This window comes from Cibotium barometz, chromosome 51 (assembly GCF_041138505.1).
Source record: "Cibotium barometz isolate CiBa-2024 chromosome 51, ASM4113850v1, whole genome shotgun sequence".
Taxonomy (NCBI): domain Eukaryota; kingdom Viridiplantae; phylum Streptophyta; class Polypodiopsida; order Cyatheales; family Cibotiaceae; genus Cibotium; species Cibotium barometz.
Genome location: NC_141096.1, coordinates 42632910 through 42648849, shown reverse-complemented (window position 1 = coordinate 42648849; position 15940 = coordinate 42632910). Strand labels below are relative to the sequence as shown.

At 37.7% G+C, this 15940-nt stretch overlaps 1 protein-coding gene across 1 annotated transcript; it reads right to left on the bottom strand.

The window, feature by feature from the left end:
* Positions 1-9407: 9407 nt before the first annotated feature.
* Positions 9408-13426, bottom strand: LOC147609654 (putative pectinesterase 53). The gene is made up of 5 exons (XM_086787476.1): positions 12947-13426; positions 12092-12263; positions 11769-11975; positions 11405-11640; positions 9408-9827 (listed from the first exon to the last, which is right to left on the bottom strand). The coding sequence occupies exons 1-5, from the start codon at positions 13309-13311 to the stop codon at positions 9680-9682; spliced, it is 1128 nt and encodes a 375-aa protein (XP_086643602.1). The 5' UTR covers positions 13312-13426; the 3' UTR covers positions 9408-9679.
* Positions 13427-15940: the final 2514 nt, after the last annotated feature.

Genomic DNA, 15940 nt, shown 5'->3' with positions numbered 1-15940 from the left:
CTTGATTAGAAAGTATGGAACATGACATTCTATACTAATATCTATCTGTACAGAGCCACCGCTATGGTCAGCTCCTATTACTGCAGGTCACGTAGCAGGGATTATGATTGATACTTATAGGGATGGGTAAGTATAAGTGTAATTGTTAGGCATTGTATGAATATTTTTTGAACCTATATATAAATAATTGTATAACCTATTTGTTATGCTTTGATTTTAGGATATTACATGACATTGATACGTTTATGGTAAGAGTTGTCGACGAAGGCATCGAGATGTATGGGATTGGTGTTCTTGATGAGGAGTGGGGTGTCTATTTGTTTTGGAGAGAGATAGACAGATGCTTTGCATCATTTGAGGGGTATTCAGTACCCGATGAGTGGTTGTTTCTTACATCCATCATGACCATTGGTATTCGTTATGCGTTTTATACTAGAGCTCCTCATGTACCATCCACTCGATGTTCTATTGTACGAGGTAATTTTGATTATGTTTTTCAATTATAAGATTTTTTTGAGATTTTATTTATCGATGTGTCGTTATGTGCAGATTTGATTTATCATTGTTTCGTTTGTGCAGGTCCTTTGCATTCATCGATAGAGCATGTGCGGGATGGATCACCGCTTTACAATAGAGAGCGTATTGTGATGAGGAGACAATTGAATGATCCTTCTCACAAGAGAAGAATTCAATTTGTTGATTCTGACATTACTGACTGAGAATACGTATTTTGTGGTGCATTTTGAGAATATGTAATATTGGTTCTTTTTTGCATCTTCGTATGCTACATTACTATGATATTTTTGTTTTCGCCATAAATCTACGAGACATGGATGTTATTTTGAGATATGTATATATAAAGTCACTTGAAATAATGTATTGTGTTTACTTAAAACATGACCTAAATTGGAGAAACTGAGTTTATTTTTTCTAGAACTCTACCCGCCCCCGCAGCAACGCGCGGGTCCAATACTAGTCACTTGTTACAATGAACCTATTCATAGGATTAGTGGAGATATATTGCATGGGTGTTTGCACCATCTGAATTGTATACACCAAAATTATGTAAATGGAGTAGTATGTCTTCAAAATAAGTACTATATGTGATGTAGTAAGTCTAGGGTAAACTAAATCAGCTTATATTATTTACATATCCCTAGGATTCATAGAAGAACGCATCTTGATCCTTCATCTGTGAATAAAAAAGGACCATAGAAAATCTCAATTATAAACATGGTCGGCTGGTCATGGATAAGTAGTAAGCATGTCCAAGTATGGAAAAAGTATTGCTTCTAGATGAATGTCAGTTTGCATGCCTTCATACACTTGGGGGCTTAAAAGACTTCCTTCTGGATTCAATTTCCCCTTTTATGACATGTTCTTAACCAACACTATGTTTTTAGGATCAAACTTGATATCGGCCTTCACAATTTCACTAAAGGCTTCAAGAACGGAACATCACTTTCGTCTTTCTGGTCATCAACATGCATACATTGTGATTAGTCAGAGATGAATAGAAATGGGGTTGATTCAACTTCCCAAGTGCACTCTTGAAGTATCAATTTCATCATCATCTACACATTATGTTTTTCCATGCTTGACCATATGGCATTGTGGAACTTCAAAGATACATCGTTGAGGAACTCTTTTAGGCTAGGCTGCAATGACACAAACTATTTTCCCACACTGGGCACTCTTCCAAAAGTGGAAAGGTGTTTCTTTTTTAACACCTCCCTCTCTCCATATCTGATGACCTACAATGTCACTGGTGGTTAGTGTCACCCGCGATCCAAAAACTTCACCAACAAACAAGAAAACATCAAACAAGACAAGGGAACATGAAAGATGCTATATTCCAACAATTAAAATGCACCTAATTCAAGGCTCATAAAAAAAGGACCACCATTTGACAAGCCATCAAAAACATCTGTGCATTATGTTGGCACATTACATTTTCTGCTTGAAAGAACTCCACCGGAGTTAGTGCTGCCTGGTGTATGAAATCGTGAGCTATTGAATCCAATCCCATAACTTGCAAGTAAACAAAGTACAAGTGCTTCCATGGTATGTATACCAATCGATGGAAACGTGGTCTCACGGGCTGATTTCTTGGTCCACTCCACTCTCAAGCCCTTGGACTACTCGATTCAAGGTTTTGATTTAATGGCTAGGCAGTCCCTATGTTGGCCTAATTCCATGCCAATTCTCACTGGGCATAGATAAATATAGTGGTTTCTAGGTCCAAGGTGTATAAATCCTTTGAAAGAGGGAAAAATCTCATAACATCAAGCCAAAAATATCAGCCCTTAAGATTTGGAAAAGCATCGGCTACTATCAACTCCAACAAAAAAAAAATCCAAAAGCAAGCAATGCATAGCACTAGAACCCAATGATTTGACTATGTTAATACTGAACTAGAGTGCACTTTGCATGCAAAATTGGATTACTCTAAAAAGAGGATAACTCTAAGAGTGTTTATCACTTAAGAGTCGCATAAAAAATAAAGCATGCATGCAGTTTCACTGGATGAATTCAAAGAAGACCACAAAGCTTAACAAGATGTTACGAAGATGCTGGTCTATGAGGCTGCAATGTAGAATCCACCTGCATTGGTAGTATGTAAATTAGCTTGTAACCATCCCCGACTCGTGTGTACAAGAAAGTTCTCCTCATCTTGCTTGTACAAAATCATAAACTCAATTCAAAGCAAGATTATTCCCAAGCATAAAAGCAAAGACTATAACTCTGTGTCCATGGTCATGGACTCCGTGAGATGAGGACTCATAGCAGTGACCACATAGGGTATGTTACTCTAATAGTGCAAATGAGTGGTGATGGAGTTTAATGATTTAAAATCTTACCACCACTTAGTCCCCAAATTCTATGGTTTATATGAAATACATGGTAGGTATGCATGCACATGTAGAGCCTCTCACACTCACCCTATTCATGTGCATGGTAGGTATGGCTTGACATGTAGTCCATGTGCATGTGCATGTATAAATACCTACCCCCCCTCCCACTTGAGTGGCTTAACATTCACTTAAGTAGTCCATGCACATGTAGAGGCTCTCAATCACCCTATTCATGTATAAATACCTACCCCCCCTCCTCCTCCCTCCCCTTTCTTTTTGTAGAGAAGTCCGAGAGTTTTGTCGTGGAGGAAGGGAGGTCTATTTTATTGTTTTCAATGCTTGGTACTTATTGTAAGTAAAGTAATGGCGAAAGTTTATGTCACATTTATCACTTCCAAAGTACTAGTTCATACATTTTTTTGCTAGTATGGTCATGTCTACACGTTCATGTTTGTAGGCTCACGTGTCTAGGTTCACGCCTTTAGGCTCATGTATCAAGCTCACATATGCAAGTTCATATATCCACGTTCACATCTCTAGACTCACGTGTCTAGGCTCTTGTATCCAAGTTCACGGCTCTAGACTCACGCCTCTAGGCTCGCGTGTGTAGGCTCACGTCTCTAGGCTCATGTGTGAAAGCCCATGTCTTTTTTTGTATAAACTTGGCTCACATACTTCCCTTGTATGAAATTAGCCTACCTTGGAATACGAAAAATCTAGTAACTGGGCCTATGATAGGGTTGGTGTACACTAATAATTATAGTTCCCTAATAATTACGAAGGACACCGATTTCCCTTGGAATTTGTAGCTAGTACTAATTGTATAACATGGGTCTATGATAGGGTTGGTGTACACTAATAATTATAATTCCTTAATAATTATGAAGGACACCAATTTACCTTGGAATTTATAGCTAGTACTGATTGTATAACATGAAAATCTTCTAAGGACATGACTAGGTATGTCTGTACGAGTCTTTAAGGTAGTAATAATTGGTCCGTACAATGTTATATCTACTTCTAAGCTCATGTCTACAAGCTCACGTGTCCAGGCTCATGATGGATTTTTGGATTTATTACTATATACAAGATTATCAAGTTTGCATGAGACATGTAATTTTGCCTACTACCTAAAACAATTTTCCGGTTAAGTGCAGTGAAGATGTCTCAAACAACAAAGAGATTAAAATCCTCAAACAAGTTGGTCCCTATCAAAGGTATGGTACTTGGATATTTACTCAGTTAATGGGACTCGATTATATCATGTGTAGTTGTTCTGTGAAGAGAGCTCTAACTATGCTTTTAAGGATTGTGGAGTGATCAAGGATTTTAAGGAGAACACAAGTGAATTGCAACAAATGGTTTTGTGCTTGAAGATCATCATGAAGGAGGGACTTCTTACAAATTAGATCTTATGGTTTTTGAGCATGAGATGATTTGTAAGGAGAAGGATATCACTATGGTGAAATTAGGTTAGTTTGAAGAAGGTGTAATAGCTAGAGTCCAAGTTGAAGAAAGTGAAGAAGCAACAAAAGCAGACAACCAAGGTTTGATAGTCATCCCTCTAGATTCTCACATCACAGCTACTCCTATTGAGATAGTTTAAAGCACTACAATTGTTGTTGATGCTCCCTCAAATTCTCTACTCAATTCTATTGTCTAGGCCATTGAGAAAGATCTAGTGCTTTAAGAATAAGCCTTATGCATTAAGCTTTCTGCAAAAATCTTATGCATAGAGCTTATGCATAAAGCCTTTATGCATAAAACTTAATGCATAAGGCTCACACATAAAGCTTAAAACATGTCAGCCTTATGCTTTATGTATAATGAAATAAAGCTTTAAGTATATGGCTTATGCATTAAAGTTTATGCATAGAGCTTATGCATAAAGCCTTTATGCATAGGGCTTAATGCATGCGTAAAGCTTAATGCATATGCCATAATTCATGAGCCTTATCCTTTATGTATAATGAAATAAAATATAATAAAATACTCCCAAGAACCCGAGGGTGCACCATAAACAAGTAAAGAAATGAATTATGAAAGACAAGTACTCTTACCTTGAGAGGAAGATAAGTTGAGTTTGTGTTATGAAATTGAGCTCTTTATACTAGGACAATCTATAAGCTTAAGCAAACATATATGGTAATCAATTATATATATTTTTTATGCAAAATCCATATGCATTAAGATTTATGCATAAGCTTAATACATATGACTTATGCTATATGCATTAAGCTTTAAGCATAAGCTTATGCATAGAACTTGTGCATAGAGCTTATGCATAAAGCCTTTATGCATAGAGCTTAATGCATAAGGCTCATGCATAAAGCTTAATGCATATGCCATAATGCGTGAGCCTTATGCTTTATGTATAATGAAATAAAATACAATAAAATACTCTCAAGCACTCAGGGGTGCACCATAAACAAGTAAAGAAATGAATTACCTTGAGAGGAAGATACGTTGAGTTTGCATTGCGAAGTTGAGCTCTTTATGCGAGGACAATCTACAAGTTTAAGTAAATATATATGTCAATAAATTACATATATATTTATGAAAAATCCATAAGCATTGAATCCATATGCATTAAGCTTAATGCATTTGGCTTATGCATTAAGCTTTAAGCATAAGCCTTATACATTAAGCCTCATGCATAGATCTCAATGCACTATACATTATGAACTATGCATTAAGCTTACATAGAGCATGTGTATACTCTATGCATTAATGGTTAATGCATAAGCATTAACCATTAATGCATAGAGTATACACATGCTCTATGTAAGCTTAATGCATAGTGCATTAAGATTTATGCAGCATTAAGAATTAAGCTTAATGTAAAATGCATAAGCTTGCATGCATAAGTACTAGAGGTAAAACATATGCAAGAAATAATCCCCTCCACCCCAAGGTGCAAAAGTAACAAAGAGTAAGGTCAAGGGGCTCATCTCATATGCTTTTTAGAAGCTTGTACACAGTTCTCATATTCTTTGGAGAAGACTGCCTTAACCTAGCTAGATAATGCCCTGATCTAGCCATTAAAAAAAAGATAAGTAAAGTTTTTATTTATAAAAAACTATTAATACAACTAGTTCAGCATTAAAGAGAGCATAGAGAGAGAATACAAGCATATAAGAGAGTAAGAAAGACAGAAAGCAAGCATACAAGAGAAGAAAGTATATAAGAGAACAAGCAATACATTTAAGGTAAGTCTTAAACCCTAGAAATTAGTGCACTTTCAAAAAACATAAGATTAAAGAAAACAAAGAAGATAAGGATATGTACATATTTTGATATGGCTTGCTTGTGATGGCTTTGCTTGTGATGCTTGTGGATATGGAGCCTTTCTTCTTATGAATGGAGAGGAGGGTTTGTTGTGAAGGGCTTAGGGTTGTGAAGGTGAACGGTTTTTTTGTGATGAGAAGGGCTTGTGAAGGTGAAGGGCTTGTGAAGGGAGAAGAGGAGGAGGTCTTGTGAGGGAGAATAGCAAAAGGGCTTGTAAAGGTGAGAGAGGAGGGTTAGAGAAGGGCTTTTGAGGCTTGTAAAGGGAGAAGAGGAGAGGGCTTGTGAAGATGAGGGAGGGCTTGTAAAGGGAGAAGAGGAGAGGGCTTGTGAAGGTGAGGGAGGGCTTGTTAAGGGAGAAGAGCTTATGAATGGCAAGGGAGGCATTGTGAAGGGCTTGTGAAGGGCAAGGGAATGTACCCAAGAGGATACGAGCATCATGTAAGTGTGTCTCTACTTCTCTCTTTTTATTCAAGTAGAATCTCATGATATGGTTGTTCAATATCATAAATATATTTCATTTGATGTTAGAGGTAGTATAAGGTATACAATGCCATGTGGTCTGAAGGAAGGCATTTTCGCAATCAACGTATAGATACAAAGAGAAATACCCTCGAAATACCCAAGATTGCGGGGTTATGGCAAACTTTGAGGAAGAGAGTGGAGAAATGCTTGAATATTGTGGCATGATTCAACACATCCTAAAGGTTGGATTCAAGACATTCCAAATTTTTATATTGGCTGTGAAGTGGTTCAAGGATGTGGCGTATAGAGGCACTCAAGCAACTGTGAAAAGGTATCCAAATGGATGTGCTACCTCACCATTTTGAACAAGTAAACCATTTTGAACAAGTAAACCATAAGATTTTATTATTTCATCCTTATGCATGTTTAATTTATACTCGATGTGTTTCTTCTTACAAGGTTACGTTTCATGGGGATGTAAATGACAAGAAATGGTGGTATGTCATTCAAGTTGCTCCTCGTTCAAAGAGTATCGACAATTCTCCCTATATCTTGTTGTGCTACTCTAGAAATGCTAGACTAGAGGGAAAATTGCATAAAGTCTAAAATTCAGAAAGTTGAAGGATATGGGAAAAGCACAGACTGACACGAAATATGAGAAAACCTTAAAACTAACAAGGGTTGATGAAACATGGATTTTTGGGAAAAGGCATTGGTGGAACATAGATTTTTGGGAAAAGACATTCCCACGCTTCCACCTTACATGCAAATTTGTTTTATATTCAGCGTAGAACACACTAATAGGATATAGTATATGCTTTTGCTACACACTCATAGTATATACACCCTTTCATGCTTTCACCCTATTTAACATGTCACGTATAATGGATTATAAGTTTTAGTTATTATATTTTGATTGAAAGCTTCAAAAAATCCGATCGAAAAGCTTTCACTATAAAAAGGCTTATTTTATCATTGTTTTATACTGTGTTCCTGGTTTGTACAATTTAGATCTTGAGAATAAAAAACACATTATATACCTTTAAAATGGTTAAAATTTTAAATTTTAAATTTAATTTAAATAGAGTAATATATATATATATATATAATATTAAAAATATATTAAGTAGTATTTTGTTTAAAAAAATAGCATAATATTGATTAAAAACTTTGGAATTTAGTACATGTTATTTTGGTGTTGGTTAAAAATAATAATATATATATTAAATTGGTATGTGTTGAAAGTTAGCTTTCATTGCTAAGTTATTTAGGATAAAGTACAAGTATCATGCATTGAAAGCTTACTTCACACTTACAAGTTATCTAGGATAGAATAGAAGTAACTTTTGACATGTGTTGGACACTTTTCCTTCACACTTGCATGTTGTTTACGATAGAGTAGAAGTAACTTGGCATGTGTTAAAAGCTTTAGCTTCACACTTGTTGCTTAGAATAGAATAGAAGTAACTTGGCATGTGTTGGAAGCTTTTGGTTCACACTTGTTCGGATAGAGTATTTAGTAACATGGCATGTGTTGGAAGCTTACTTCTTCACACTTGCAAGTTGCTTATAAATTAGAAATATAATCATGGCATGTGTTGAAAGGTTACTTCACACTAGTGAAGGTGCTTAGCATTATTTGGTAGTGATACATGGCTCGACATGAATTGGAAGCTTGCTTTGCACTTGTCAAATTGCTCGAGATTACAATAAATGTAATTTTGTATGAGCTTGAAATGTTGTGTTTTGTTACTACAAAAAAAGTTGAGTATTAATTATTAATTTTTTCCATTTCATTTCATAGCTTGTAGGTCATGTGTCTATATGTGTATTTTTTTTTCTTATAAGACTTAGATTTTCTCATAATTTAAGTGAGTTAGAGCATAACTTTACTTCATAGGATTTAGTACATATAAAATGGCAATGGGCATGTGTGTTTGAAACTTATTGCACACTTGTGTAATTTGCTCATGATCTATTGAAAATTAAGTAATATTATAATTTAATAGATTTATTAGTTTCATTGAATCACATGGTCCACATATGTGACCGGGGTGGTCATAGAGAACCACAACACACATATGCACAAGCTTCAAAGTACACACACTTGGTCCACATACATGACCAAGGAAGTCTCACAGAGAACCACAACACATATACACATAAGGTCCTAAGTGCACACACCTAGTCCACATACATGACCAGGGTGGACACATCTACACATGTGGTTCACATACGTGACTAGGGTCGTCACAGAGAACCATACATGCACATGCACATGTATGTACCTCTCGTACGCACACTAGAAGTCTATAAATTCTATAGCACTCTCTACTCTCTACCATTCTAATAGTCAAATGAAATTCAATCGAAAGGCTTTTGACACTGTATATATAGGTTTTTTTCTATCAAAAAGAACGAATTGTAAACATTATTCATTACAATACATGTGAATACTTGAATAATTCCGTATTATTCGCTTAGAAAATCATTATACGGGCCGTATTGCAATGTAGAGGACACCTCTATATAAAAATAAAAATAAAGTGTATATAAAAATTTAGTTCTAAAAGTGTTAAAAGGTACGGCCACACTCCCCACTTGTAATAAGGCACTATTTGTCATCCCACTCAACATGGCATACCTGACCACATGACATAATACGAATGGATACACTTTTTAACAATTATTGCCGCCCAATAAGCAAACAGCATAAGCCCATTGCTTGTATGATGATCAGATCTGGCCGAAGTAACCGATTGCCCATTTCTTCCATGGCCAACCTTTAATTGTACACGGTGATTGCTCAAATTTATTTCACAATATATTAGCATTTTGAAGTTTCTAAATATACAAGGAGGTTATATATATATATATATATATATTAGCATTTTGAAGTTTCTAAATATACAAGGAGGTTATATATATATATATATATATATTAGCATTTTGAAGTTTCTAAATATACAAGGAGGTTATATATATATATATATAATAAGCTTTACATATCGCACTTCAATTCAATGATGGAAACATATTCATAAGCTTCATTTGGATATACATATATATACTGTTTATGATTGCACCCAAGATGCCCCATCAATGAAGTTGAGGGATTGAAAGGGGGCCGCCTGCGCATCGGTGAGCTCATGGGACCAACCCACTCTTCCGCTCTCAACTGCACCTGGCCCCGTGCACTTGTATTGCCCAAAGAGCACCTTGCTGCAAATCCCACGTACAAACGCTTAGATTTATATTAGGGTAGAAAGGTATGAAATTCAAGGCGTAACCAGCAGACTGGCATATGCCCAAAATGTCCCATACAATTAGTTATCATCATTGGACTATTGCATATTCTTGAAGATGTCATAGCATATAATATCAAGAGGAGGTGGATCAGTGAAACTTGGTGGAGAGATAGAGGTCATTATCTTGCCTGTTGAAAGGCCCTTATGCGAATGAAAATTGTGTGAGATCTTTGAACATTTCTTGAGTGCCTTGGAAGCTTTTCAACATGAATTACTTTCGTGGTATCACAGCATACTCTCTGTAGTCTCTTAGGACTAGACGGGCAAAGAAATATCATGGAGGACAATTTTTATTATATGAGTTGTTATTTCTTTTGTCCAAGTTTTAGCCTTGCTATTACAAAATTAGGACTAGGTTCTTGTTCTCTCTCGAGACGTCATTTACAGGCGGCTCACACTAGCATCTTCAGTCTTTCCTTCCTAGCGGGCATCTAAAGGCAATCATCAACACTTTACCTGGGACAACGACTTCTTCATCCTCCTCACGCAATGCAGGTGGTAGCAGCTGATGTAAAAGATAAAGTGCAACAAACGCAGCACGTGCATCTAGAATAACCAATTCAAGTTAATGTGTAAACCCTCCCATAGTACTCTGTGATTGGTCTCTGTAACTCAGCAATAATTATTCAACTCAATCCTAAGCTCAACGTTGCACAACAAATTTAAATCAATTTCTATCCCCACATGCTTTTTTAGGGTTACATGTGGTGTAAAAGTAACTCAACCTCCAAACCAATTTCATATGCAAACAGCCTCAACTCAAACTGAATCATTTTAGGGTTACATGTTAACCCCCACCTCCAAACCCAATTCTGCAAAGAGCCCCAACTCAAAGTTTCAAACCATCTTTCCAAAAAATCAAAAATCAATCAATCATGGTTTTTTTCCCATATGCAATATTGCTGGAGGAGAAGCCCTGCGCAGTGTGTAGTCCTGAAAGTACCAAGTTCGATCTGTGACTGGACACCCGATAATTACCAGGATATGAGGGATCCTCACAAAATACTTTGCTTCACTGAGTACTTTGCTCCCTTATAATAGTAATCATTTAAAAAAAAAACTCCACAATAAACAAATGACAAATATGCATGGTGCTAACACCAAGACCCGAGTCCCAAGTCCGAGGTCGGTGGTGACATTGTTTTTTAATGCCAAAGTCCACCCCAAGAAGCAGAGAGCAGATGTGTGTTCACTCTGTGCGAGAGTGGTGTGTGTGTGTTGTTTTTTAATGCGAGAGAGTAGGTAAACGCGAAGATTTATTGGAATAACGGTAGTGGCCCCACTAGTGGGCCGTTACCTACCGCCTCCACTTGACCGACGTGGGCGCTACCACTGAGCGTCATGCATGGCCAGTGCAGGAGGCAAAGCAGAGACGTCAGTCACCTCATTATGTTGAGGTAGCAAGTATATTATCCTTGAAGAAGTGCACGTACGTGCGACGTAACAGTGGGACGACCGTTACTCATGTAATTTTATAGGATTAGTACATACTTGTCCCTGCTGGAGTCTCCCCAGTTGTACCAGCCTTGGGGGATGATCATGTTGTCCATGGACGTGAAGGAGAAGACGACCCGCGAGTAAGGCCCCCACGCTCGCCCTAAGTAGGCCATCCCCGCTCCGGTCACCTTACAGTCCACGAAAGAGTACCCCGTGTCCTCGCCTGGACTCGACCGCCTCTGTGCCGTCAAGGACTCTGTCGATCTCAGCAGCGCATGCAACTCGCATCCCTGTGCGTCCAGCACCATACACTCTTTTAATAATTACAACACCGTCAAGAAAGCTTGCTTAATATCTGAAGTAGGTAAGCTCATTATAACGCCTACTCACGAGCCGTAGCGCAACAGTACATATTTACCTTGTAGAGCGATTGACCATCACCACAAATGAAATCCACGGAGCCTTGTATGAAGCAGTTCTCAAAGTAATGCCTGCCAGCATCATCAAACAAGGTGTCCTGGTTCCCGAGGAAGTTGCAGTTGTAGAAGGCAGCTTGGTCACCAGAGATTCTCAAAGCAACCGCCTGCTTGTTGGTTGAGCCTATCGGTGGAGCAGGCGCCGAGTTCTACAAAGTTCACAACAGAACATGAATAATACTGTGTTAATTTCACTAGGGGAAGCAAAGGAAAAGTTCAGGAGACTATTTGTAATCTACGTGTGAAAAAATATGATTCATCTTGCCGTGAATGTGATGCCTCTTGCAATGAAGTTGTGTGAGTTTATGGCCACAGAAGCACTGTTTGGCGTGCCCCCGCTGCTCAAGGCGGTGTCATGCCAGCTGATGGTCGTCAAAGCAGCACCTGCCCCTTGAAACGTGATGTACGGCTTGCTTGATGGCACATTCACCTTCTCTCTGCACAGTACATGATTCACTACTAGCTGCTTAGAACCTTCCAAAACACCTTCCAAGTTCCATTTGCTACTAGTTATGTGCGCGCGCGCGCACACACACAAAGAAAAAAGCGCAATGTTGATCTTGCAATCATTATTGATTTCCAATAGTGCCCTTCATTATTGATTTTCTTTGGTTTCCTCTTCATGAAATATTATTTTTTTCCTCCATCTAGGAGAATTTGTGTATCGCAAATATCTAACAATTGTAACCACATGAAACAATAGTTAGCACACACAACTAATTAGTGTCGTCAAATATACTTAGAAAGAACTAAATGTGAATACCTATATCAGACAATTCACTATTGTCATAAAGACTTAGCAAATATGTAACTATCGTACCTCCTCCTTATATGTGTAATATCCTCTAATGAAATTTATTTTTTTAGTAATGACCCTCCACAAAAAAACTCATACTAGCTTAAATGCATTATAATTAAATTTTGCCTATTCTTAGATATTCAATTACGTATAGCCTTTTCATATCTATTAAGCTTAGGAATGGTGCTAATGGCATTGGTATTTATTTAAGAAGGTTGCGGAGAACAACAAAAAAAGCAGTAACGATGCCATTGATTTAAATTAGAGTTTTAGAAGGTCGGTGGTGGAGGATCAACATGCAGGTACTTGACTAGAACTTACTGGTAAAGGCCTGCAGCAATCTGGATGACTACGCGTTGGTTGTTGCCAGACGATACGGCATCTACAGCGCCTTGTACGCTGGTAAATTGAGCCCCTCCCCCTTTGCCGACAGTAATAACACTACCAGCTGCCTCACTGACAGAGAAGGTCTTTCCCACATTACTCTCATCACCAGTACTACTTTTGGTGTTGTTTTTTGAGCCAACTCGAGCTACCCACTCTCGAAAATCTTGCAATTTCTCATCACTATTCAATGGAGATGAGTCGATAGGGCCCCTACAATCTCCTACGTGAAAGAAAAAGGGGGTGAATACAAGCAAATTAGCTAGTATGAGAAGAGGCAGCAAGGCTCTATAATGCAGCATGGTGTCAGAGGTACAGCTCACTAGTCCTATAATGCACTTCAAAACAATCCCATTGGCAACAATTATATAACAAGGAGCTAGCTTTCTTTCTTATCAGCTTGGTTAATGGGCTGCATGTATATAGGCAAACCGTGTAAAGAACTGGATCATCAACCCCACCCCCTCTAATCGGTTGAATGAGTTTGTTTAAAGATCACATCTTTTCTTGACATTTTTATTACTCTCGACAGCAGCTTCTGGGTTGACTTACGAGGGCCCACACATTATCAAAGGTCTTTAGGCAATAATTTAGTCTTATGATTTTGATGCATGTCATGATTTACGTCTCTATGTTTTGTGATCTGCCAATTTTGTAAAGGACAATAAATTTCTTTTTCCTTAAAAGGTGATTGATTATTGCGGAGTCAAGCATAAATATATTGGTCCTCCAGCATTGCTGTAAATATACGTGTCATAATTCTATTCAGGTCAAGTGCAAAGTTCAACCGTCTAAAAATAAGGTGCTCGTAATAATAACGCATCCCTATTTAGTGTTAAAATATGGAACGCATACCTATTACTGTTAAAATATGGATGTTACCGTGGTGGTGTAGAAGTCGAGGAAGTGGATGTTAGTTGGTGGTGTAGTGGAAGTGTACTTGGGTTCAAATCATATCATTCTGACCTTTTTGTGTGAGAGTAGGGGTTTCACTATTTTCAAGTGAATGATGTGACCTGAGTGTGGGTTTCTCCTTTGATGAATCGACGCTAATCTTGGTGTGAACTAGTGGAATAAGTAGAAAGGAACCAATATTCATTAAGACTCGCCAATAAAGGGTTTTATAGGTACCTTTTGAACACACAAGAGGACTTTACCTAAAGCTTTGAGATGTATACATTATTTGCTTTTTTTTTTCTCTTTTCTTTTTTTAAAATAGACAGGAGGGATTATATTATAACGTAGCGGAATACAAAATGCTTTTTAAACAGAGAAGCATAACTCTTCACGGATAGATCTTTTGAAAGCTACAACTTCTGAAATTTTTTCTACAATTGATTCGTCTCTTTGGTTGATGATCCTCATCTCTTCTTCTATTGTTTCCCATGCTTGATTGAACTGCGAGTTGACTGCTTGGGTGAGCTTGTCGAATTTCTTGATGGCTCTACTCACTGACTCTTGGTGCTTGCGTTGTAGCTTCTTCATTGTGTTCTCTTTGTCCAATTCCAAGGCTGTCTTCTTGGTGTTAATAAAAGCTCTATCCATATTTGTAAGAACCTGTTAGCTGCAGACATAGATTGCTTCTCAAGGAATGAAACAGGTCCCTGTGCAAGGCCTGAAATACAAATGCATTTCTGGATAACCAAATAGCCCATAAAAAACAAGCTCTTATTAAGGACCATAAATGAGAAGAGCATCCTATAGATTCACCCAGAAGAACTTGAGTCTATGATAGAGCTATCCTGACTAAAGAAAGGCATTCCTGCAGCACGCATGAGTATTAGCTGGACAAGACCAAAAAAGATTGGTGATTGTTTCTGGGTACCTCCGACATCTAGGGGGCAGACACTTTGCCCTATACCGAGCTTGGCTGTTTTTGAACCTGTTATTCCATGTTTCCCTATCCCATAGGATATTCCATCTCTGATTTAGCTTTATATGAGTTGGGGTAGGGTCGTAGACTTTGGAATAGGGAGGAGAGGCTCACCTTTGCTCCACGAGAAGGATTTTTTGTGGACTTTACCTTTGCTCAGAAGATGAGTGTTATGCCCTTCCCATAGGTCCATTCTTGCCTGCAACAATTCAGATCCAATTTGATTGATTCTGTACTTGTTGCATAGCTCCTCCTGTGTTAGCCTTCTGCTATCTATTGGATGCCTCAGATCATCCCAAACTTGTAACCCTTTTTGGACAAAGAGAGAGCTAGTTTGACTTGATGAGGTCAAATAGGGGAGACGTTGATTGTCGGCCACCAAATTGAGACGTTGGAGTGGACTCCATGAGCCCATTTGCGGTTAGGATTTAGCCAGGTGTTACCTTTTAGGGTGTTCCAAGCTCTCCAAAGTCTCTTTAGGAGGGAGCTCCCTTTGGGTTTAATCTGGTAGGGGCTGAACCACAGAGTGGGATGAGGGAGATTTTTCCACGAATCCTTCTGATGGTTAGTATACATTATTTTTATTATTTTGCCTTTAAGCCTTTAAGTTATGACCATAAATAAAGGGGTAGTCGACGAACCCAAACACTCTTTTTAAAAAAATGTGACTATGAATTTGACTTTATCCATCTATTGGTTTTTTAATTAAAAAAGTAAAGTGAAAGAGTGTTTCTTTTTGTTTTTCAATCCTCTTTTAAATAAGACCTCCACTTCTTGTTTTGGCATATGGCTTTGGACCACACTACTTTTTTTTTACCAATATAAATATATATTTATATACAAAAAAACAGTTACATCTCAAATGCCAACTAGTGTGGCTTTTGACCACACTAGTTCTTTTTAGTTTCCAATAAAACATGGAAAATGTGGAAAGAAACAACAGTAAGTGAGGTGGAAAAAGCTGTTGGTTTCCAATTGTAAGACAGCTTGATACGTAAGAGACCTAGAATTTGAAGGCTGTGATACCCGGGTTTATTCTTCCGTGAAAAGAAAAGGGT

Coding starts and splice junctions, on each gene's coding strand:
- LOC147609654 (XM_086787476.1), bottom strand. CDS start 13,311: ATGCTGCATTATAGAGCCTTGCTGCCTCTTCTCATACTAGCTAATTTG. Junction 12,264..12,946: donor ATTGCTGCAGGCCTTTACCA/GTAAGTTCTAGT, acceptor TGTACTGTGCAG/AGAGAAGGTGAATGTGCCAT. Junction 9,828..11,404: donor GGAGACTCCAGCAGGGACAA/GTATGTACTAAT, acceptor TGGGATTTGCAG/CAAGGTGCTCTTTGGGCAAT.